Below are 25177 nucleotides of genomic sequence, written 5' to 3' on the forward strand. Positions count from 1 at the left end.
TTAGATCACGTTAGATCTGCTCTATACCTCGTCTGTCTTACTACATATATTCCACATTTGAAGAACCAAATTAGTCCGTGCGTATCACCTCTAGATGGTACCTATTACCTCTTCGCGGTCACAATATAATCAAATTTTTAATAGGCGATAAAAAAACAAGAAATTAACAATACTACTGTGTAATATCATGCGTAACGAGATGTGATGCGCCTAGATGAGGCGTAGGATTCATCAAATAACTGTATAAATAAATAGCGTTTCCCCATCCATAATTTAAGTAAGACGCATCCACGGTATTGAAAATTTGAAGCAGTAATGCATTTTTTCAAAAAATAAATACTATCTACTATTATTAATATACCTATAATTCAATTAACATCTTCCTACATAAATGATACGCATAGCATGAATTAAAATGTTGACGTAAATGATTCTGCGGAAGGTAGGTACAACGCCTGTGGTGCGTTTGTAGTAGTACGGAGCGAATCGCCACCGGCTTCCGTGTACTCCGTCGGCTGCATCAATAACGTAAAACAGAAACATAACATCGCGACGTGCAGTGAAATCTCGCGTTCACAAACACCGTAAAATGAAAAGTTTATGTATTCATTAATATCCGCAATTATTAAATGTCGGTGGACTTTGATGGCTATATCGTTTTCGGCCCATGAATTGCGACAACCACCAAAACCGTGATCCAAGTATTGTATAAGAACCGAAACAGTAAAATCGACCGATCCATTTTTTCGAAGATACAGGCTCGCTCTTTGGAAAAGTTCGCCTGCCCTCATTTACGATTAATTTTTTGTAAAGCTAGTGGTGAGTTCATGCGCTAATAAAGTAACACGACTAAACGAACGAATGAATATAAAAGACGTGGCCCCAATTTACTATTAGAAAAGTATTGCGCGTGTTCTGCGTTAGTTTTATGTGCACGTGTAATTTATGTAACTTGTACCACATGTTTAATCGAAGATTCGCCGTTTTAAAACGATACTTGTAGAGCGCACATGTTTGCGTTTACCGTACCGTACACATAATCATATTGCGTTGTACCAAATTCCGGTATAACCTTACAGCCGTTTTTCATTTCCCGAAATCGAAAATGAATAGTTTCTATAGCTGGACCACAATCAATTCTCTGTTACAAATATTTTAACATCGCGATGTATTATGCGTACGTGGTAAATTGATCTATTAAATGTTGCAGGTACAAAATGGTAGTGCTCAGCAATTTTCTTGCACCGCAGGAAGGAATACGCCATGAAGAGCGCGATACCACTGTATATATTAATGAAAGAGAGGTGGGGAAAGGAACTCTGTATATTACAGAGAGGTAAAAATTGAAGTGAAATTCGAGTAAAATGAAACTCTAGCAATATTTACATATTTTAATGTAATGTTCACATTGGTAGTTTGCTTTCTTGGGTGAACTATGATACGCAACAAGGATTTTCACTTGAGTATCCTCATATATCTTTACATGCCATATCGCGAGATGAACAAGTACATCCGAGGCAATGCTTATATATCATGGTCGACGCGAAAGTAGACCTTCCAGGTATACCTTCCCTTCAGACACACTTACCTATGTATTTTAAAAAAAGAGAAAGGAGTTGAATACAGTTTACGCGCGATAATATTCATTTTATAATCATCGACATTTCTTTCATGTAATACCTTGCATAGATGTGCCATTACCACCGTCTTCTGAAAGTGGCTCAGAAAATGAAGACGAAGATGTCGATACACCAATTACAGAAATGCGGTTCGCTCCCGATAATATAAATAACTTGGAGCCAATGTTCCAAGCGATGAATCAATGTCAAGCGCTTCATCCTGATCCGCAAGACAGCTTTTCGGATGGTAAGTGAAACTGCTGCTCCCGCTTGCAAAGGTTTAACAGTTCGTAAGGAGTCGCATGGTTTTATAGCCGAAGAAGATATTTACGAAGACGCAGAAGAGGATGATTTTGAAAATTACGAAGTTGGCGCCGGCGATGCTCCCTACATCTTACCAACAGGTGATACTTGTAACCGATTATTGTTAAATTGATTTGATGCTTTCGATATAAAGTAATTGATTTTTGTGAGAGCAAAATTTTTATTTGAACGACAGAGACCTTTTTAAGGTGTTCGCCATGAAATATTCTATTTATTTCGGTTCTGCGTCTTTAGAACAAATAGGGACCAATCACAATGGCACAGACGTGGATGAAGCTATGGACGTGGAAGCGGGTCAATTCGAAGATGCAGAGGAAGATCCATAAAGAATAGTGATCACAAAATGCAACTATGCATTTAGTATTAATTTACAATAATTACCAGTATCATATATTATGGTAGATATGTGATATTATGGCAGACTGTATTACAGAGCTATATCAATCATAAAAACACCTAACATTTATTTATATTCATTTTGTACACGGTAATAATTTCTTAGATAAAAATAAATAATTATATATCAAATTCAACTTCTAGTTTGTATGTATATTTATATTTTTTTTTGGCTTTCTTAAAAAAATGATGAATTTCTTACATTGATTTGAACAAAAATGATACTTAGCGCAACAAAGTCTCCTAAGAATATCTAAAACATCTATTCGTATGAGCTTATCTGGTGTGAAATAACGAAATTCCATGATGCGGTTTTGAATGTATTGTATCTTTTTTATGTTTAATAAATGTTCGATTAAATTATTTAAAAAATTTCGAGATATGATTTACTAGTATACTTTTTTTCCACTATGTCAATATGTAAATTCTGCTAGCAAAATCTACATTTCTATATATCGAACGACATTATTATGGCCGCTTGGCCAGATTGGTGTTCTAAATTTGAAATTTGATTATTACTTTTATTTGTAAATATAACATAATTGATTACGTGTATATAACGTCGCGCAAAAAACAATTCTCTCGTTGAAATGTATCAGCTGTGTAAAAAAATAGTAACTTTGTTACTTTAAGGTTTTGTTCATTCGAGTATACTGAAATACATATTGACACGTATGACACAGTTATGCATTCCTAATATACTTACAAAACAATATTTTCTACAATGGTAATCACATACGGGGATCTGTATGTTGGACAGATACGTGCGTACTTCGAATTAAAATTAAAACAAATAGTTTGCTGTATGCCCTACACAGAAGTATGAAGATTGCATAGTTTATAGTTTGATATAAAATCACGTGTGATTTTATAGTATGGCAAATATCTCTTCAAGAACAATGAAATGTGTCTACCGAATCTTTTTGGGGCCAAAGATAAGATCCGCATCTGGCGCGCCCTTAGGGTGATTGTATTTCTGTCGCCGTTCTCTATTTAAGTTTACCGTCACTGGTCTTGTACTCTGATTAATTGTTTCTTGATAATCTTCCTCCTCCTGTCTTTCTGTAATATTCAGCGTCAATCTCTTAACTCGTTCTTTCTCCTCCTTTTGCTCCTGCTCTCTGTTTCGAAGGTTCATTGCTAATTCTGATGACACTGGTACCGCTAAGTTCTTATACTGTTGTTTATTACCTTTCCTCAGCATAAGCACGAAATCAACAGTGCTATTGTCAGAAGGTCTTTCTTGCAGCTGTTCGTACGTTTTCTTAGTACTTTTTACATGCAGAGGAACTGAAATATCTACTTGCTGCGGTTTCACTGAATCTCGCATTCTGTCTTGTATGTTATCCGAGACCATTTTATCAAGAGCGGACAAGAAATCGTCATCTTCCGGGCAACTTACTCGTCTAGGGCCAGCTGGTAGTGCTGCATTTAATTCTGTACCATCCATAATCACACCATCAGTACCACCTTCTGAAAGACTTTGATCCCCTTGGGTATTCTCCTGAGTACCCATAATATCATCTCTTTCCGCGTCAGCAGTCCATTCTTCTTCCGATTGTGCTTCCGAACAATCTTCAGATTCTTCGAAATGTAAATCGGCTACTCCTTTTGCATCTCCACTGCCGTTCCCGGATGTTACGGCCAGCTCTTCGTCTCCTTCGGCAATCACGCCCATATCGGACTCTCCATCGATGCGATCAGCACCATCCTCAGCAGTAGGATTTCCAAGGGTGGGATATAATGTGTTCCGCAACTCCTCCACAGCACATTGTGCTTCTTTATAGCTTTGAAATAATTGCATTTTCGGCCTTAACATTGTTAATGTGTCACGATACATATAATCGATACCTACAGGAAAAGGGCTTTCAGAAGTCCAGATAGCGTTTGTATATTTAAACCAATAATAATTTTGAAAGAATATCAGAAAGTAATCGAGTTTCTTCTTGCTAGAACCACCGTTGAAATACTGTCCACAGGTTTCTAATAACGTGCAGACCAATCGGATCCTAAACAAGTGGTCAGGTGGATCGAGAATACTTGGAACAGAATGGTCCATACTGACTCCGAAGGTGATAAGAAGATACAGTGTTCGGAAAATATCTCCGCTTTCAACCATACGATAGTTATACAATTCTCCGAGATATTTTACCATAGCGATGCGTCGTTGATTATATTTTGGTAGATTAATTTCCATGCAAAGTCTTATATCTTCCAGCACACCGTCGACTACGTAAGGACCTATAGTTTCATAATGTGCAACAAGTCCTGCTAACAAACTTCCCACGCATCGAATATTCAAGTATTTAACATTGTATGCGGCAGTGAGGCATTTAATGACATAGGCGGATATACTTTCGTCTTCCCAGTCTAATTTGCGCATCCATTTAAGAACTTTATCGGTATTCGTTTTCGAGAGATCTTGGTACAGCAGCTTTCTTATAAATTCATGAATCGGAGGTCTGTCCTTTCTAGAGACACCACCTGTAGACTCCGGTGGATTTACAAAATAATATGCATTCTCAATTATCGTTACGTATCGCGAATCCAATGCAGTAACTGCTTTCTTACGCATCATCTGTTCTAAATAGACTTTCGTCCTTTGGTGTGAATCCGGCGAGCAAAATAAGTATCTTCCACACGTTTCCAATAAATTACAAGCCATTTCTATGTGGTGATGAGTGAAATCGTGTAACAAAACTTTTAAGCAGTACAATGCTTCTATCTTTGAATAAAGCTTAAACTTAACGAGCTCACCGATATACCTCACAACTTTTACTTTCGACTCAATGTTAATCTGATCCTTTTTACGTACGTGGTATTTAAAGTCATGCTTCAGCATTAAACACAAGTCATTTCCAACGTCAGGCATAACGGGATAAAGAATAGCGGCTAGACGGGAATAAAAGGGCAATAAATCTAAGCGAATTCTGGACACGCCGAATAATGCTTTCACTAATTTCTTTTTGTTATGTTTCGTGTTGAGATTCATTAAAAAGTACACCGCTGCATTGTCAATCATCTCGCGATTCACACAATTTGGCAAATGCGTCAGGAATGCATCCAGAAGTATTTTATTACTTATGTTCGAAACCTGAGGCTCTTCCACTTCTGCTTCCGGTTCATCCACTTTTTCCGTTTCTTCTAATTCGTCAAATGTTATTTCCTCGTCTAAAGCTTCTTCGCTGATCGGAGCATCCTGTTTAGGTACTTCTTTCAAATACGATCCTGGAAGGAATACAGTTAGATCCGGTAAAACTTCATAAAATCGCCTGGTTTCTTCATCTCCCCACATATCCTCCAGGATACTATTTTCCTCTCCTTCGCTGATCATTTTCATCGATTCTTCTGCTTCTGCCTTCATTTCGCTATCAACCGGAAGCTCTGGCATGGGTTCGTCCAAAGTATCGGAAAAACTTTGCACATTATTCAGCAAGCGATCGTAAGATACTTGAAGATTATCAAGCTTCTCTTTTCTTTCCGAGCTCAGTTCACCTCTGGTTTGTAAGATCTTTCGATTTTGTTTCTCAAAAGCTTGAAGATCTTTGTGCTCTTTTAGTAAGTGTTTACACAAAGAATTGTAATAATCTCGTAACAATAATCTAACGTTTTGCTGCTTATCGGATGAAAGCAATTTACTTTTAGGGATTGGTGTATTCAACTTTTCCGACAGTTCCCTCACACGCTTGGGCACAAGACCCGCGTAATCTTCCCCGCAGTGTTTGCAAAAACTTAATATAATGCTTGCATTATTATGCTCTTCTTTATCCATATTAATTAAAACCGTTAACGCAGAACCAAGTAAAGGCAATCCTTGTTTGTGCGTGAAAATCCCCGCGTTAACCAACTCGGCGTAGAATCTCAGATCGACTCTGAGCTTACTCGGATTCGCAATCTTGTCCACAACCTTCAGCGACAGAACGCGCTGCCAATTTTCAAAGAAATGAGTGGAGAACTCTGCGTACGTTTGGTGCAAAAAACTACATACTTTAATAGCAGGCGCGACGTCTGTCATTTTCAATTTTGCATCTACCAAAGCAGTGGCGACTTCGCTCACGTATTTCGTCAAATTTAAATGTGTCATATCTTTTAGGACTACGTCTAACTGTATACTACTAAAATTCTTCAGTTTCTTAACGAACGTGGTATTTCTTTTGAGGGTCGAATCTAATTTACTAAAATAGGTGTCCGGTGGTCTATTGGGGTTTAAATTTGCCGCACGAATCTCTTCTTTCGTGGCGAGACGTTGCTCTGTTTCTTTTATGTAATCTGTTAAGTATTGTTTGTCTTCTTCGGATGCAACATCCTGTTCAACAGCTGCTTCCGCAGCTTCGGGTGCTGCTTCTTCAGCTTCCGACATGGCTGTTAAATAGAATACAGATATTTGTAAAAAGATAATGTAGGTATATATTAAGTGAACATAATATAGTATGCATAATATAAAAATTGTAAAAAATGAGTTAAAAACATTTTCTTGATGGTGAATGTTGTATCTTATAAAATGTCAAAACTATGCTGTTCGGTTTACCCTGTATCGCAATCAATGGTATTATCACATATATAAATTGCAAAGTATATACAATTCATAAAGGCGTTATTAAAAGAATCTAATAACATTGAAAAGCTGAGGTTCTAATAGATCGAGATCTGTTATTTATTACAAAGTATTATGCGCACTGTTTTGTAGCGTAAGATACATCCGCGTTAATGACAAACAACAGAATTTACGTAAGAATTAAATGATTTTACCTGCGGCACACTAAGAGTAAAAAGTATTTTGCCCTCAATATTTTATAGAATTTTCTTTCCTTTAAATGCAAAAGCAGGTTATGTTATGGCAGACGACAGCTACTCTCTCAGCAATACGTCGTGCTATAGAAGCTACACTACTGAAGTGAAACGTGTAATGGATAAGTAATTAACTTCATGTACTAAACGCAGAGATGATTAAAACATTTACGATATTGCAGTGATTAATTAATTTTCTATTTTTTCCACCTGTGTATTCGTATTACAAAAATTGATTAACTTCAGATAATAAGATTCAGTGAGATATTTAAATGTCGCGCTTGTTAGATTCATTATAACATTGAGATTAGAACGTATTTATAATTTTCATTTGATATATACCCAGATAGCACAAAGACGTTTTAAAGACGTCTGAAAGAGACGTTAATTAAGACATCCTGGACGTCGGGCCTGGACGTCTTTAAGACGTCTTTAAAACGTCTTTGTGCTAGGTATCTGGGTGGCTGCATAAAACGGCCCCGTAAAAGAGCGAGCGGTCTGTTTTACCTCCGACGTGGTTACAAAACAGGATCGAAAAAAATAACGAAAATTTTTTTACACGCCGCGACGAACTTGTTGGCGCTTGAATCGGGATAATACTTAAACCGTTAGCCCCTTACATATCTGTATTTTTCTTTCCATATACTTCCCGCAGTTAAAGTTAGTCGCGTATCACCAAATGCAGTTAAGGGTTAAAATAGGGTAATTTTTATGATTTTTTTTCATGTACAGAAACGCACGTATTTAAAATTCAAGATGCACACCTTGTTGTGTATAAATTAAACTGTATTCTCTTAAAAAAAAAATTCATATCATAAGAAATGGTGCCATAACAACCCCATCTCCCAACGCACCCTCTTCATAGTCACAGCATTTGCGTTGCTAGAAATATCTCGAAGATTACTGGACCGATTTGAATACAATTTTGCACGAATATTCTTAAGTCTATAATTGACTACTTATCGGCGCCGATTTTAAGAAAATTTATTTTTTGAAAAATGGCAGCTACTCAAATTGAGGCAAGTGATTTTCGACGTAAGTTTTCATCTTCTTTTGTTAATAAAAAACACAAGTCACTAATCGAAAAATCGTCGCCATTTCTTAAAATATCAAATCTCTTTTTGAAGAGAATACAGCTTAATTTACACCCAACAATTTGTATGTCTTGATTTTTAAATAAGTCGTTTCCTTATATAAAAATAAAATCACAAAAATGCCCCCATTTCCCGACCTGCCAACGGTATGTAGCCCCTTAAATTTCTTTGAACCGTAGCGGTTGAGAGATAAAACAATAAAACGAAAACGAACTGGTATGTGCCCTACGCGATACACCATTCCGCAGGGGGGTAAGGACGAAAGGACATTCTGTGACGCAAAATCGCTTTCAACTAGGAATTTCGTCTCGTTACCCCTCTGCGTCCACGAGCGGCCCCGACTTTCGCCCCGACGCAGCGCGGCGCCTACGGGCACATCACCGGATACTTAAATTTAAAAATTACGAGGTGTCGCGCGAATCTATGGAGAAAAATTGCACGGTAATCTGCCGCAACGAGCCGTTCAATTTACCTCGCAACGTTAATAAAAAGTGGAGGGCGAATGCGAAGCCGCCGAACGGCAGAATTACGGCCCCGTTATTACACCAATGATTTCTCTCCGTGAAACTATGAACATCGGGTTGCATAGACGAGGGGCCGCTCGACCCGGCGCCAGCGGCCTACGCAAGACATCATCCCCCGTTCTTTGCCCGTCCCTTTTTAATCGCGGCTGTCCTTTTCCTCTTTCGGGAGCGGCTGAGCAAAAATGCCATCCCCTTTCGACGTCCCCGTCGCGCTAATATTCTCCCCGAAATGGGTGCAAAGAATCGGCGCGCACTCGAGGAAAGTATACCAGCCGCTGCTAGCGGAGTAACGGGTGCAGTTACAACCATTCGATCGACGTATCAAAAACTTCATTCGGAACCTCCGATCGAGAGATACGAGTTTCCATCGGCAGAGTAGTTTCGCCGCCGATGCGTCGAAAAGTGCATTAATGCGAGTTATAGTTCGCCCGGAGCGGGACAAACGTACGTTCCGCCCTGTGTATGTACGCTTACTTTCCCGTAGCCGTCCTCCCCCGCTTCCACCCAGCCCAGTGCAAAATGATATCGAGAATATTCCCGCTCGAGGAAACGGCGAAACGCTACCCTCCACGCCTGTCCAGAGTGACCGCATTTTTACATCGATCGAAATAATTAGGGGTTCATGTTCATGGATGAACGTGACGGGAATGACGGGAATGGTGTATCAGGAATTTCTTTCGGCGCAATTTTTCGTGGCAAGGGCAAAGCCGGGGTAGCTGAGTAGGCTGGAAAAAGACGAATGGGGATGTACAAGCGGAAGTCGCCAGGGTGGCCCCGAGTCGGCCGAAATATCCATTATCTGATGAAATTATAGGAGGATCTATGGGCCTTTTGCTCTCCGAGAGCAACGATACCCTTCCGTGGCGTTTCGCAGCTTGAAATCGTTCCTCGATTAACCCCCGGTTACGTAAAGATTCTCTCACTTGCTTCGATTAACTTATTCCTACGCGAAGCCACGAAGAAGTATTCGAACAAAGAATCGGTAATTGAGGAAGCTTCAACAGTTCCGGGACGAATTTTAAGTTTAGTTCGGAGTTAAGGAGGAGAAAGAAAGGCGGGGGCAGAAGGGGTAGAAACGGGGAGAGCACGGGGATTATGAACCTTACGCAACTATTTAAGGACGATTGCAACCGCAATAAATATAAATACTTCTGTTAAATATCCCCAGGCGACCCCTACACTCTTCGGAAAAGAGATCGCTGCTAGTTACGATATCACCCCCTCACTATCGAAGCCTTATTAAAATCTGCCTTCGAGTGAAATTGGCTTTCCGTTTTAATTTCATTCTCAGCTATTTATTCAGGATATTTTAATCTAGGTACGCCTTCAATTACAACGAGCAACCACTTTTCTCTTTCATCTTAAACAAAGTTCCAGCGAAGGGACGACGACTTCAAACTTAAAAGTCACCACCGTCATGCCGTTTCGGAGGCAATCGTGGGCGAGAGTCGTGAGAAATGCGAAAAGGACGAGGATTGGCTCGTTTGGCCGCTGTTCAAATCAACTTGTTCACCTAGCGAATTGGCAGGGGATCGAAGATTCGGAGACGAAAGGGTAGTGACACCGCGACAGCTCTGCTCGCCCACATATACGTAACGGTTGCGGTGATAAATACCGACTTACGCGGCTCCTTGGACGCGGAGGCGCCGCGACGTCTGCACCTCTGCGAGCTCGCACTCTCCAGTCGATTGCTAATGCGTTTCTGACTTCCTCCCCTTTTTTTCCACCGAATTAATGCCCGGTAATTGCGAACTAATTGCCGTAGCTTCCGATCATCATTACTCTTTCCCCGCCGCGGCTTTTTTCCAATCCTTAGACACACGATCTAGCAGCGCAGCAAGAAAGCCCATTACAATTTCATTGACCTTCAACGATACCGCGAGAAAATGAGCTGAAGCGAGAAGATCCGACTCGCAGCAGTCCATTCGCTGCCGTATAAAAAATTGATCGATACAGTCCCCCTTTTTTATCTTTTGCTAAACGCACAACAGCCGTCTGACGCAACCGAGACGCAGATACTTCATCCAGAATCCAGCGAAAGCCTCCAGCCATAGCATTTACCTGAGCTCTGTTCTCTCTGTTACAATACAGGGTCATCCGTTAAAACTGCAACCTACGCGCGCGCGAACAGACGAAAATGGCAACACCGCCTCACGGACGCATTCGAAAATTTTAGGATGTTCCCTTTCAAATTAACGTTGTAAAGAGCTTTGCGGAATTTCCCGGCCCAGGTAAGCGAGACGCGCGGTCCGCTTTTATGATCGGTTTACCACTCGCACCCCAGATTACTGTAACGAGTGTAAGAAAATCCGGCGCTGAACCGAGAAGGATGGTCGAGGCATCGTGGGGCTGGTTGCGCTGTCGTGGCGATCGCCCCGAAGCAGCGATGCCTCCGCCGATCGTCAACTGTTCCCCTGAACGCTGGAGGCCGTGAATTCCACCGACGCGCAGTTACCATAGAGCCTAAAATAACGGATGGACTGGAGACGTTCTGAACAATACCTCGCGTTTTTACCAGCGTTGGCATTGTATTCTCATTGACCTGCAATTAAACTTATATGAGGTCTGAAAACAATGTTGACTGGTCTCGTACGCGTCCTAATTTAAAAAATTTTATTATATATACCACTGTATGGAGAGATTTTTTGCCACCTGCGTGTAAAAGCCACAATAATGGCGCATCGTTCCAAAAAATGACATTAACGGAAGCCAGTATAGGCGTGGCGTTGGGTAGCTAAAAGGGTAAAACATTCAGACAAAAACTGTAGAAAAAAAATTCAAACACCGCTACATTCAAAGACACGTCCCATTAGTTACCCTTTACGTCCGATCTATGCATGCACTGCATTAAGGATAAAATTATAAAAAAAGAAAACCAGAAGAATAGATTCTGAAGTTCCAGAACTAACATTGAATAAAAATTGAATTTCTCAATTTATGAAAGTAATGATACAGAAGCAACTAGCCTATTGTTTATTAACACCATGGATTTTAAAAAGAGCATTAAATACAGTATCAAATAAACAATTTGCAAAAGCTTTTCACAACAATTATGGTTAAAAAATTGACAAAAGAAAAATTAAGCAAATGTAAAATATCGTAATATTACCATCATTAAGGGGGAATAATTTTTCCTCATTATTCGGCGCAAATTACATTCCAATATCTTTTATAGTTCAAAAGTTATACAAAAAAGGCCCGAAATTCTTCAACCCGGGCCGGGAAATTTCAAATAGCTCTTCGCGACGTTAATTTGAAAGAGACCATCCTAAAATTTTCGAAGCCGGGCATCACTGCTGCCTAGCGGTCGCTGGCAACCCTCCGAACGCCGGGCCGGTGAATGGTTGTAGTGGAATGCGTCCGTGAGGCGGTGTTGCCATTTTCGTCTGTTCGCGCGCGCGTAGGTTGCAGTTTTAATGGATGACCCTGTACACTGCTCCTAACTGCTCGCCGCGTGTAAGGGAAAGAGGAGAGTGGGAAGAAGGAAGAAGAGGGATGCGAGGGGTGGCTTTTTCGCATTAAACAGATACCTACCTGCCAAGTCTTGCCTGTCGTTTTTAATGAGACCCACGCGGGCGTTGTGGGTTAATTATTCCTCAAAAAATCTCGCTCCTGTAATTCTTACGTTTGTTAAGCATCATCGCTGGAAGTTTCTGGAGTGTGTCTTACCGATCCGATGTATCAAGACTCGCTGTTTCGTCAGAAAGGGCCCGTCGAAATTTCCGCGCGCGCCTTGGTTGCGGCGGATCGACAGCTGGAGCCGATGAGATCGAGCTCTTAATTGTGTAAGCCTAACCACGCGTGCTTTTCCTTCTCCTTCCTCTAGTACTCGGTCGATGTAATTAAATATTAACTGGTCAACTGGATTGATTGGACACTTGAATCGTCGCGATACCCTCGACAGCCGAAGAACCACGAACAATGTCCAGGAAGATGTAAGAAGCGGGAGATAAAAAGGGGTGGGAAATCGTTCCACTCGTGCGAGCCCGTGAAGATCTCGATACACCGAGGCACAATGCTGGCCTGTAGGTGTGTGCGCTGGAAAATCAATTGCAATCGTACCCAAAGATTGCGAGAGTAACCTTTTCGATGCTCCCCCGCCCCTCCATCATCCGCGCATTATATCGTCTCTATCGAAACCATTTCAACGTTCAATACTACACCGCCATTAATATGCAAATTATGTGTTATTCTCGCGCAGCGCGGCAAGCAGAGCGACCCGCTCATATTTCCTTGGAGATGGACGCGTGGCCCTCGTGAGCAGGGCTCGCGAGTTGAATCGTTTGAACATCTTAAGCCACAACGACGCACATTTGTCTAAGGGTCTCGGCACGCATTGTGCGAAGAAAACTATCTACAGAGCGTTAAACCATGCTCGCCAGCGCAACTTTCCTCCTCGATCACCGGCATCTGAACTCTACGAGCAGTAGCGTTGCATCGAGGCAAAAAGGAGGAGTCGCAATTACATTAATCGAGGCATATATTATAGTGGGTCTCTTCGCAGTACTATGCGACACAGAGATATACCGTGAATGGTCCCAGTTTCTTACCATTTCAAACATCCAGCGATTTTCACTCGCGCCTGTATTAATTTAAGAAGCGAGTATCTGAGGAACGAAGCTAAATTACCACCCCTTTCACGGGCACTGCCACCCTCTCGATCCTCTGGCCTCGATTCCGTGTAGCATCCTGTGTAACAAGATCGACGACGATGCCCTTCCCAGCCGCGGCTCCATTCACGGAGCCTCCATTCATGAATCTATGTACGCAAGGAGCCGCCGCTGCCCCCGAAAGCAGTTTTTCGTGGGAGACCCGGGCGGCTTCGCCTTGGCAGCTTTCGCGTGATATCATCGTTCTGGGTGGAGACTAGCTCCAATGACGTAATGAACGAGAGGGTGTACAATACATGCTGGGCGGCCACAACAACGTGGAGGAGGAACACGTCGGTGGTGCTGGGGTGCCAATGGTGGTGGATATAGAGGGGATCTCTTTGTGGCACGGAAGAAGATCGCGGAAGGGGGGTGAGTGGTAGCGGTATAAATGTGGCCCGCGCAAGCTCCACCAATCATTCGCCCTCTGACCTCCAAACTCCAAGCTGCCGCGGTACCAACCACCCCCTCTCTGCTCCTGCGATCTTCCAGAGAACCGAACGTGTCCCAGCACTCGCGCCTCGTGACCACCTCGTGGTAGCACCCGAGCATCTTCGCCGAGGAACCGCGGGTCCCGGAGAGTCGCCGCCGAATCCAGCCGACCAGCTCTCGCACTATCCGCTCAGCCTTTGACTAACTCGCTGCACATCGACATGACGACGGTGAGTGCCGCATATTTTCAAACCCACTATCTTCCACCGCTTCCGTTTAGATCGTGTCTCGCATCTGCACGCGCCTCTTCTTCGTTGGTCGCTCGAGCCGCCTGTCGAGACCCCGGTATCTGAATCGGGCAGTCAAAAGTCTCGCGATAAGTCGCGCGACGAGACGGAGAACCATCTCCACCTCTGTCGCGTTGTTGACGTGCATTTTATTGCTCGGAGGGGATTCAAGCGCGATTAAAGCTCCCAGGTGCGCGAAAGAGTTTGAAGCTAGCCCACGGTGACGGCACGCCTAAATTCGCTCGAGCCCGTCTTCGGGGGCCGCGGAGAAAGGAAACAGAGGTGTGACGGGGATGGAAACGTCCAATTCAAACATCGCTATTGGTCTTCCCCTTTTCTGTCAAGGCACCTTATTAGCTCCGATAGCCGACGGCGGTATTAATTAGAAGCTCAAGCTGGACGCCTAAATGTGATGGAAGTCGAAAGGAAACCAGGCGTCTAGGGGTGCGTTATGCATGCGATATTGTGCGGGGGAGATTACTCGTCGTATTCGATAGGGAGATATTCATCCTCACGCGGCGAGGCAATCATTCGCTATTGTCGGATGGCGGCTGTTCTCGCGGGACGATCGTAAACTTCCAAGATCTAACTTTACTCACCCCCGGCCGGAGAATTTCGCGGTGGTTGACGCGCGATCAAAATGGACATTACGTTAAAATGATAAAGAAAATAATATAGCAATAATAGTAATAATAATTTGTGGATAAAATAACGTTACGAGACAACCGCTGAACGATGGGGATGAAAGGCGCACCGCGATGAGACACCCGCGACAGTAAAATTCGCGTCGCGATCTACTAAAAGGAAATTCACCCAGAAGTTTAAAGCGAAGCAAACCTTGCGGCGGCAAAGAGCCCCGAAGCAACAAGTTTGTTGAAACAATCTCACCATTTCCCTCGCGAAGCCTTCCGACGAAATCGTGGCCGTTGCCAGAGGCTCGACCGGTTATCTCCGTGGAGGCGCGATACATCTTAGCGGAGATGCAAATAAATAGACGCACAAGTGGCCGTTTACAACGTAATAACATAAATCACCCCTCGCGGGCCTGAGAGGAGAAACACCCCGCGGCGGATACGTCTCATACGTCTCGCGCGCGATACGAGGCCGAGGATTTATCCCCGTCCGGGTGAATTTACTTTGCATTATTATCGGCGCGTAACAATTGGCGCGCGACAACAATCGGCCGGTGTACCCTCATAAATCTGACATCGCGCAGAATTATTGCCCGGCCGGAGAAGAACGGCAGATTCGTGTTTCCATTCGAAAACGATTGCGGAGGGCGAGGGAAGGGAACGAGACGCAGGATACGGGGAGGATGAAACGCAGTTCGCCCAGCGAGGAACTCGCGTCCGGGTTCCGCTTCGGTCTAGCCGGAGAACGCATAAAGCTTCTTGCTCGTATCGAACGGTTCGTTCAGGGTTTTGCATTAGCTCGTACTTACCGCGGCGCCAGGGAGCCTCGCATGCGAACTATTACGTGTTAGAGATTCATCAACGCCATCCGCGCTCGGCGACTGTAACTTTTTACAGCGTAATTACTAACTTCAGTGATTACCAACAATTCGACTCGCGACGCGGATGGTCCGAGGGCCAGCGTCGGGTTCGCAGGACAGGGCGACGCGCGGGATGGATTGATTGATCGAGACAGAGGGAGAAGCGACTTGACGCTTGGAATATTAGCGATTTATGGAGCCACCCTCGCGCTTTCGCCGTCTACGTTACATTCCCCGATCCCGCAGCACTCGCAGATTGGATTAACCCTCTGCGCACAGTGGTTCCGACTTCTGGTCGATCGCTGGATTCGAAGGGTTGCCCTGAAGCTCCGATCCAGACGGAAGAGAGGAGATCGACGAGCCTCGGTGCCCCGCGAACTTTTACAATGGAAGAACTTGCGACGCGGCGTCCAGGGTCCTCGGCCGGAAACGCGTGCGACGAGCTCGAGAAACGCGATGCGCGGCTGACTTGACTCCGGTCATGAAGAGCCGCGGCGTCGTGAACACAGAAAAGGGAAAAAGAGCGGAGGGGTGGAAAAGCTTTTTCTGTGCCACGAGACAGAGAGACGCCAAGACGTCCCACATCCCCAGGCTGGAGTTAAATCGTGCGTCCCTGCCTTCTCCCCGCCACCCTTTTCGACTGCGTTCTCCAGTCACCCCACTTTCGGACTGTACTGTTATTTGCGTTTCTATCATGTTTCTGTTTGATTACGCCGACCAAGGGAATCGCGGAGATCAGTGGTACGAGATCGAGCGTGGGCGGATAAGACGAAAGCTCTTGCTAAGTAAGGGAGCGTTTCGCCTGTTTCATAAATCCAAGGGCACTTGCGATGGGTTCTCTTGCCTTCTTGGAAATAGCAGTGGATTGTTTTCGCATATTTACAACCTTTCCCTGCTGGACTTTCGCGTGAAATCTGTTCCATTCGAACAGGTGGGGGCAATTGTTCGCTTTTGTCGAGGGGAGAAATTTGGCTGTGGCAAAAAGCAGTGAAGGATTTAAGGGGACATTCTACTCTCTCGATCGAAAAATCCGCCACTTTTCGGCGATGGTTTTTATAATGAAATACACACTTAACGTTTTTGAATTTCAGGGGGTATATTGTACCACTCTTGAAATGCAAGAAAAAGTCTTTGTTGTTTGTTTATTTTACTTGTTTAATTAAATATTTCGCAGTGAAGTTGGCGTTTTCAGAATTGCTGGCGGTTGAAATTTCGGACGACTGGAACATCGGAAAAAAAGACCAAACATATTTTTAATTTGCAGGACTATGGCTATCTCGCTAACCGCAAATATCTTAAGATTTTTTTAATATCTTCCCACATTTTATATCTATTAAACAGAAATGAAATGCCCTTTTCGGTACTTTCAACTTCGATCGACTCCCATTTTAATAATTTTGGTTCAAAATTGTTCTTTCGCGGAAAGCGAGATAACCATACTCCTGCGAATTAGAAACACGTTTGGTTTTTTTATTTCCGATGATGCAGTCGTCGGAAATTTTAACCGCCAGCAATTCTGAAGCCGCCAACTTCACTGCGAAATATTTATGTAAACAAATGAAATAAACAAAAAACAAAGATTTTTTCTAGTATTTCAAGCGTGGTAGAATATACCCCCAGAAATTCGAAAACATTAAGTGTTTATTTCGTTATAAAAACCCTCACCGAAAAGTGGCCGATTTCCCCTTAACGAGTGGTCGATGAACAGTTGTCGCGAGGGTCAGAATCCCCCCAGGGCCCCAACTTTAAAGCAAAATTACGATTTTATCCAAGCACTATTTTTTTCTGTTTCTCATTTCTCTATTTTTAATTCTGTTATGTATACAGGGTGCCCTGGGCTCCCCAAAGAAGAGGCTTTGTAAAAGAAAAGAAAACTGAATTTAAATTTGTATAATCACCTAATGAAATTAAAAATATTTTTATCCGTTCAACTCGGCTCCCCTCAAAATGAAATCCTAACTGCGCCACTACATAATGTCCCAGAACGTTTGCCACCGAGGCCATTTTTCCCGAAACCGCCACTGACGAAAAGGCAAATACTATCTTCTTGCCAGATTTGTATTAGCCACGGCGATGGGTTCCAGAACGTGGGAAGTCGGTGGCAATCTGTGGATATTCTACGTTCCACCAAGGAGCGCCGCGTGGGCGTTAAGTCCAGATTCGCCGGCCACGAATCAGGCGCGCGTGGCCAAGCTTTCCCACTAATGATCGTGTAAATGTAACTAGATATAAAAGCTTTGGGAAATCTGAATCCGAACGTGGAGGAGAGAAGCTGCAACGCGGCCAACGTGCTCTTTGAGGAGAAAAAGTCCCGTCATTGATATGCGCGCGACCGACTGCCAACGGCTGGCGTGATTTTTAACACGTTAAACGTATTAGCTAGCGAGATGCTTTAACGCGGGATAGCAGAAGCCGATCTCGTAACGTCAGAGTGGAAATTTGCATGGAACTTACGATACATTTTACCGCGAGGGTGTGTCTCTCTAACAGGGGGGGGGGAGACATTTTATATTTGACATTCAGGCCTCCGGTTTTGAAGTCGATAAGCGGGCTTCTTTCGCCCGAAGCTGTTCTCGGAGGACGTGGAGGTGAACGGTATACCACGGGGAAGAAAAAGCACCCTCCAAGATGTGACGCGTGCCTCGAAAACCTGGGACCACCCGAATAACGCGAAACTTTAGTATTATTCTAATAACGTTCGATTAGCCGGGGTCGCTCGTCGCTTGTTGGGCAAACAGCGAGCGAAGGTTCCACGAAAAGGCAGTAACCGATACTGTCCCATGGAAAGGGGAAAAGTATCACGCACACCAAGAAAGCTCCCTTCGATAATTAATTTTCTGTTACGGATTGCTGCCGGTGTTTACGTCCGGTTTAATCGATGACTAGACATCGCGAGCTTGCATTAAATTAAATTAGCCCCTTCTGGAACGGCGCAGCGAATGTTTACGACTAGCCTCCTTTTAAACGAACCGTAGCGACGGCGCTGGGACGTTTTTGAATCGACGAGCTTAATGGACTGAGCGCGGCCTCTCAGAAACTGCACCCCCGGGGTTTGCATCCCGATCAGTTTAACGCGACAATTTACCCGCGCCGAGAAGCAAAATCGTGCACTGTTCGAGGGACACGGCGGCTCTGACAGGGGGTATTTTTCAATGAAGAAATATAGGCGTGCATGCTCCCGGCTAACGATGCTACACAGCGTGCCTCGTAAAAGCGCAAAAGTGTCGCGGCACGTCCGAGTGCACGGACCATAAACTCGTTTCCGAACATCCCGGCGATCTTTTTCAATTAAAAACCAGCCGACGGTATCTTACGTTTCGCGGCGAGGCGCGAACTCGATACGCGGCCACGTATATTTCTCCATTGGGCGCCAGCAAGTACTGTTACACTGCGCTGCGCTGTTACGTACGTGTCGAATGTACAGCAATTATGCGACCAGCGGACAATACCGCGAGAGAGCCGGGTAGGGAACGGAGTAGCGTTGCATTACTGATTCCAAATGTTCCGCGGTCCAGCGCACGAGTCAGAAATTTCTTAACAAGATGAGAAAGTTGGGGCGCGGATCTACCTACCCGTCGATTGCTCCACGTTTCACAAACTCGCGGATCCCATGAATGTCTGCGGACAGAGCGGCAGCTTTTTCCGCGACTAGCAATCCCATTTGCATACTACCCGCAATTAGGATAGCCGCCAATTAACTAAAATCAAACGTGTGCATTGATGTCGCGTCAACTCGCCACCACCTCCCGTGGAGTGGTTACTTTGTCGAATTCTGAATTAATACACGAATGTCGTAGAACGACGGCTCACTTGCTTGCTCGCCGGAATCGGTAAAATACCTGTCCTCTGTGTAACCGTGAAACGAAAAGCTTTCTCTTATCGCGGTGGTCTATTAAAGCCGTCGCGCGTTTTGGCGAAGCGCGGCGAAGCGGAGAGAGAAGTTTATAATAAATTGATGGCCGACAATTAATTAATTATTACTAATTTCTTCGATTCGCTTCGCCGCGTCGCGCTTCGCCAAATTCCGCGACGGCCTGCCTTTAAGGGGGTATACCCGTTTGCACCCTCGGAAAATGTATACATTTTGTGGATTTTTTTACAAGTCAACGGTTTGATGCAGATTTCCCGTTTTTTAACTATGTTTACATAGTATTATGAACTACTTATAAAAAAAGTTTCAGTTAAAAAACTATTGTTTTTCGGAAGTTACGGATACATGTCCGAAAGTCTCTCGATTTTAGACGGCTAAACGGTGGCCCTAAAAACTCGCGCTACGTTCAACCAATTCACTTCCAATTTTGCATGCAGAATCATAATAAGATTCCGCATCGTCCAACGAAGGCTTTTTTTATTTCGATTCCCCGTTTATTATTTATAAAGGAAAAAGGTGGATTTTTCTCTTAGAAAAATTTAACTTTACCTTTGATCTCTCACCATTTCTTTATTTTTCAAAATTTTCAAAATCGCCTTCGTTGGACGATGTGGAATCTTATTATGATTCTGCATGCAAAATTTGAAGTAAATTGGTTGAACGTAGCGCGAGTTTTTAGGGCCACCGTTTAGCCGTCTAAAATCGAGAGACTTTCGGACATGTATCCGTAACTTCCGAAAAACAATAGTTTTTTAACTGAAACTTTTTTTATAAGTAGTTCATAATACTATGTAAACATAGTTAAAAAACGGGAAATCTGCATCAAACCGTTGACTTGTAAAAAAATCCACAAAATGTATACATTTTCCGAGGGTTCAAACGGGTATACCCCCTTAAGGGCCATTCGCAGTGTTAGGAGAAGACGAAGAACGAAAGTGGAAGAAAGAAGAGTAGGCAGCTTGAAAGCTACCGCGCGACTGTATCGCCGAAGGGATCGGCTCGATCGCGATGTTAGAATGTTAAAATGTAAAATGACGAACTTATTTTAGGCTCGATAGCAGGGTATCGCCCTAGCTGTCGACGATATGCAAAACCATGGAACGAAGCACCCGGAAGGCGTGTTAAGAGTTATCTCGCGTACCACGATATCGGGCTCGCCGTTTAATCGATAACGATCGGATCAGCGACTTGTATTCCTTCCACCGATTCTTCGTTGACGCCCCCGCGAGCGTGCGAACGCCTTCTGAAATTTTAATCGAGTCGCGACAACACTATATAGGTACCGTAAAGTGGGGCAAGATTGGCAGTTAATTAACATATGTTAAGCAAGGAAGAGGACAACAATTTTTATGCATTTTCACACTTGTAGTGCAATTCCAAAAGATTCCAAAAGATGCAATGTTATAATAGGATACCTAAAAGTGATAATTAAAAAAAAAAGAAAAAGTAAAAAATAAAAGGAGAGTAAGTGTCAATGTAACTTCAGATTAGTAAAACCGTAGCTGCTAATACTATTTATATGAAATACCCACCAATTTTACCGCGGGGTAAGAAAATTTTTTAAATTTTATGCATTTTCACATTTGTAATAAACTCACAAAAGATGCAATGTTAAAATTGATTTCTTAACCCTTCACACGGGGTTCACTGCACCCCAGCGGTGTTTTTGAGTTACCATTTTCGTATTTTTAAATCTTTTAACTTCTCAGTGATAATTGTACATGTAATACTCATACAATGTTTTTTTGTATAAATATAAATTTTTATATGATGCAATGTGTAGTAGAAAAGATAGATACGGGAAAAAAGCGACTTTTTTTTATTAAAATTCGCTAAATTTGTAAATTTCCATATTAAGGTTTAAAAGTTTACAAACACACTGGCAATGAAAAATAAAATTGCTTGCGGTGCGATACACCCCGTATTACCAAGAAGGGTTAATGCAAATTTAACAATGTTAATTTTTATATTATACACTAAAATGGTACAAAAACCTGCCTATGTTCCCCCACGGTATACAGACGTTTTACACACGCCTCGCTTATCCATAATCAGATTGCCATTTCCCTTCCTTTTATGCGCGCTGCTTCCAGTCGTAAACGTCTGTCTCGTATTACCTAACGTTTGTTCTAATAGACCATGCTCCAAGTCGCGCTAGATACACCCGCGTCGTCCCCAAATATTACTAGTATTTAGCAATATCCTCCCGGGAAACGTCACGTGCCGACTGGAAATCGATTAAGTGACTCGGATTAGAAACACGCAAATTACTCGCAGCCGCTTAATTAATAGTCTAATTATCTGTGATTTGTAGCCGCGGAATCCTATTGTCGAAACACTGCTCGTAGAAAATGACCCAGGCGTGATGTTTTCATTAGCGAAAGCTTTTGCTGACTCCCCCGCGCAAATGGTCCCTTTCTATTATCATCCTCGGACTCTGCACCGCGATTTTACGAGGTGTACGCAACGTGATCGAAAGCAAACATGCTACTTTCCTCGGACGAAGCATACCCTACGAGCAATCCAGTTCAATTCGTAACATTCTCGATTCCTTTCAATCACAGTGACACGGCGCGCTAAGGGTGTCGTACTTGGACGACCCCAAGTTCGCAGGGCGACGAAAGTTCGATCGGTTACTAAGAGTTACTTCGTCGAAGGAATGCAGAAACTCGCTCGTCACTCGTTATCCCAGCGAGTACGTGTCCGCGTAAATCGCGCAAGCTTCCTACGTCTCCGCGGTGCTTTCTATCCGGTAGGATTGTTAAGCGCCGACACCCGGACGGTCCGCTGGCAAATAACAAGAGCGCGCGGCGTCGAAAGAAACAGCTTGGCGTAAATTGGGTGATGCAGCTACGCGCACCATTCCTTTCTCCGTCGCATCGGAAATAAATGGGCAGCTGATATCGATTCTGAATAAAAACGTCATTTTCCCGACCGGGAAGCCGAGCGTGGGAACCTGGCGAAATTCAGCGACCTTTGTCCTTCGTTAAAGCGAAATTTACGCGATGCCTATTCTCTTGCTCTTTTTTTTCGCGACGTAAACTCCGTGCGACAGCGTGGATTAATGAACATCGAAATTGTGCTTGCAGGCGGTGGTACTCGTCCAACGGTGTATGGTCGTTCTCGCCATCGTTCTCTGCTACTTCCATGTTCGAGGCGAAACCGTGGACTGCGAGTAAGTGCGCGTAAATCTTTACTTTGTTGTTCAATTTAATTGCTAATCGTCTGATTTGTATATCTGTTTAGAATACACCCGTTCCATCACACCTGCAGGGGCATCATGTCGAGGAAACGCGCAATGCTACCAATCGTCTACGGGTCGGGCTGCGACGGAAGTAAAGGGAACTTGAACTGCATCAGAGAACTGGAGGACAGGAATCGCATCTCTTACGTCCCGTGGTCGAAATCCAGACTCTTCCTCACTTTGTTCGATAACGTAAGCTTTTCGCGATGCTTCTATCGGCTTTGAGATCGCCTGGCGATCAGCACCGGGGCAGGGTCCGCGGAGGAAATTCTAAAAGATTAAATTTCAACAGCCTAAGAAACTGTAAAATGCCCCCGAACTTCCAAATGTGGAATTTCACACACAGCAAAATCGAAAGTGAAGCATAGGCAGGCACTAGCTTTACTACTCGGCTTCGCCCGAAATTTAGATTCTGATTTTATACCGAATAAAAAATTGTATCTATTTCTTTTTTGTGAAAATAGTCACATTCGTCTGGATTAGCTAGGCATAATGAGCTGGGGCACATTTCGTGACCCCAGAGTTTACCGTTCGAAAGTTTTTAGGCGACAGACAAACGCGCAAGCACTTTCTGCTTTATACATTAAGATTTCCTTGGTGACAATTGGGACCGCAGAACTGTCGAATCGCAAAGGGTTATAAAGCTCAAATGCCCCCGTAAAGTAACGCTAAAGATTTGGTATACTGGTTAAGAACAGGAAATGTCCACTCTACGCTGGAACAAAATACGGAATGTCCCCACTATTTGGGGCCGTCCTTAAATTACGTAAGGGTAATTTTGACGATTTCTTACCCCCTCCCTCCCCCAGTATAAGAATTCGTAAGATTTGATATTGCAACCCCCCTCCTTACGTAATATTTTTTACATTTAATTTTTTTCAGTTATTAAAATTCTTTTAAAGGTTTATACAATAATTCATTTAACTCGGCTTCGGGAAAATTAAAGTAAAACTACTTTTCTGGAACATTAATGATAGAACTTGTATTTATTGAAAATTAAGTTAAAAAATATTACCTTAGATGCTACCTAACTCCCCCCCCCCCCGTAAGAAAACATAAGAAATTCACGACCCCCTCCCCCCTCAAAAAGCCTTACGTAATTTAAGGATGATCCCTTTGCTTAAGTATACCTATGCTTCTGTCGTCAAGGTAAAAGATTAATGGTAGACTAAAGTATTAAAACTTAATGTTCTCGAGCTGTTAAAGCTGTTTTGTGACATTCCCCTTACCCTTCAAGTGTGGAATACTTCACATATTCCACGCAACTCACGCCGGCCCTAAAACCATATCGAAAGATTGCAACGATTTGACCATGCAACAGATGATCCCGTCGTTGGAGACGCTTACAATGTTTCGACCGTGTTGCAGGACCTGTCGAAGGATGTTAAATACACTGCACGCCACAGACAAGGGAGTAACGACATCGGCGGTCGAAGGCCACCCTTGCTGGAGAACTTCCTGTCAGAATTGGAATCTGCGGACAATGACTATTGAATGAACTGATCCGGGATATAAGTATTTGTTCGACTCGCGCAAACATTTTTCATTAATTGAACTTTTAGAAATGTGTGTTTTGGCCTGTTTCTATACCTGTTGTTTACGCCGGGCAAAACTCCTTTCACTACTGTCGCCTTCCTACCTCCCCGAACCCTTCGACCTTTCTGTCTGTGTCGCCCACAAACGTCCCTTTTCTTTCCACTCCTTCTCACTATCCTCTGGACCGATAACATAAATTGAAGCATTGTATCCACGTTATTAACAATACACTATGTGCTGAAGTATCAGAAATTATGCGATGTTCGCAGCAATTACTTGGACCACCCTATCACAGAGAAAGTACGAAGTCAATCATTCCACGTTTTCTGTACTACTGTAACTTGTAACGCATCGTGCGCACGTGTAACAATCGACTACGCTCTTGTACATAAACGATTTTAAGACGATTGTCGGAGGACGTCTCATTCACGTTCGAAAGGGGAAATACAGAGTTAATAAAAATCTTTGTCCCCAGAAAATTTCGTGCGTCCTTTTTTGCGGAATAGTTGGAACTCCGCAGAATCTATAATCAATCGATGTACTTTTGTAGCTGCCACGAAAATTGTACTATGTATAAAGCGAGAAACGGGATCTAATGTCGACAATCTGCGGTTCAATGGTCCTCTTATGTAAATTTTAAAAAGATAGAATAAACCAACAGGAACTACAGATGTCTCGATAAACGGTCGCAGATTGTCGGTAATTATCGTGACACTCAGATTGCTTGTAACGTAATTAATCAGACCTTCCTCCTTCGGGAGGCGTAAATGTTCTTTCATTGGTATGATCTTAATTACGATTATTAATTCAAGTTTCTCTTTGCTACTGACAATTATATTAAACTAATGACTTTCTTCAGTCTCCCGTGTTTCAAACCCCCTCCATATGCAACCGTTCTTGCACGAGCGCGGTTCGCGCCGG

The 25177-nt window shown here is 43.3% G+C and overlaps 3 protein-coding genes across 5 annotated transcripts; 2 read left to right on the plus strand and 1 right to left on the minus strand.

Moving 5' to 3' along the window:
* The first annotated feature begins 440 nt into the window (after positions 1-440).
* Positions 441-2476, plus strand: Icln (chloride nucleotide-sensitive channel icln). Of its 3 annotated transcripts, none has more exons than XM_076820768.1 (6): positions 441-819; positions 1211-1336; positions 1416-1561; positions 1690-1866; positions 1934-2023; positions 2178-2476. In XM_076820768.1, exons 2-6 carry the CDS (start codon positions 1218-1220, stop codon positions 2267-2269), a joined length of 624 nt encoding a protein of 207 aa, XP_076676883.1. In that variant the 5' UTR covers positions 441-819; positions 1211-1217; the 3' UTR covers positions 2270-2476. The 3 variants fall into 3 exon arrangements, with proteins under 3 accessions (XP_076676883.1, XP_076676884.1, XP_076676882.1); XM_076820769.1 differs by lacking the exon at positions 441-819 and adding an exon at positions 926-1065; XM_076820767.1 differs by lacking the exon at positions 441-819 and adding an exon at positions 929-947.
* Positions 2477-2520: 44 nt separating this feature from the next.
* On the minus strand, positions 2521-7277 carry Upf2 (UPF2 regulator of nonsense mediated mRNA decay). Its single transcript, XM_076820728.1, has 2 exons — positions 7089-7277; positions 2521-6701 (listed from the first exon to the last, which is right to left on the minus strand). Exon 2 carries the CDS (start codon positions 6697-6699, stop codon positions 3250-3252), a length of 3450 nt encoding a protein of 1149 aa, XP_076676843.1. The 5' UTR covers positions 6700-6701; positions 7089-7277; the 3' UTR covers positions 2521-3249.
* Positions 7278-13807: 6530 nt separating this feature from the next.
* On the plus strand, positions 13808-25114 carry LOC143373060 (uncharacterized). The gene is made up of 4 exons (XM_076819859.1): positions 13808-14056; positions 22566-22651; positions 22723-22912; positions 24089-25114. Exons 1-4 carry the CDS (start codon positions 14048-14050, stop codon positions 24212-24214), a joined length of 411 nt encoding a protein of 136 aa, XP_076675974.1. The 5' UTR covers positions 13808-14047; the 3' UTR covers positions 24215-25114.
* Positions 25115-25177: the final 63 nt, after the last annotated feature.

The sequence above is a fragment of the Andrena cerasifolii genome, chromosome 9, assembly GCF_050908995.1.
Source record: "Andrena cerasifolii isolate SP2316 chromosome 9, iyAndCera1_principal, whole genome shotgun sequence".
NCBI lineage: Eukaryota > Metazoa > Arthropoda > Insecta > Hymenoptera > Andrenidae > Andrena > Andrena cerasifolii.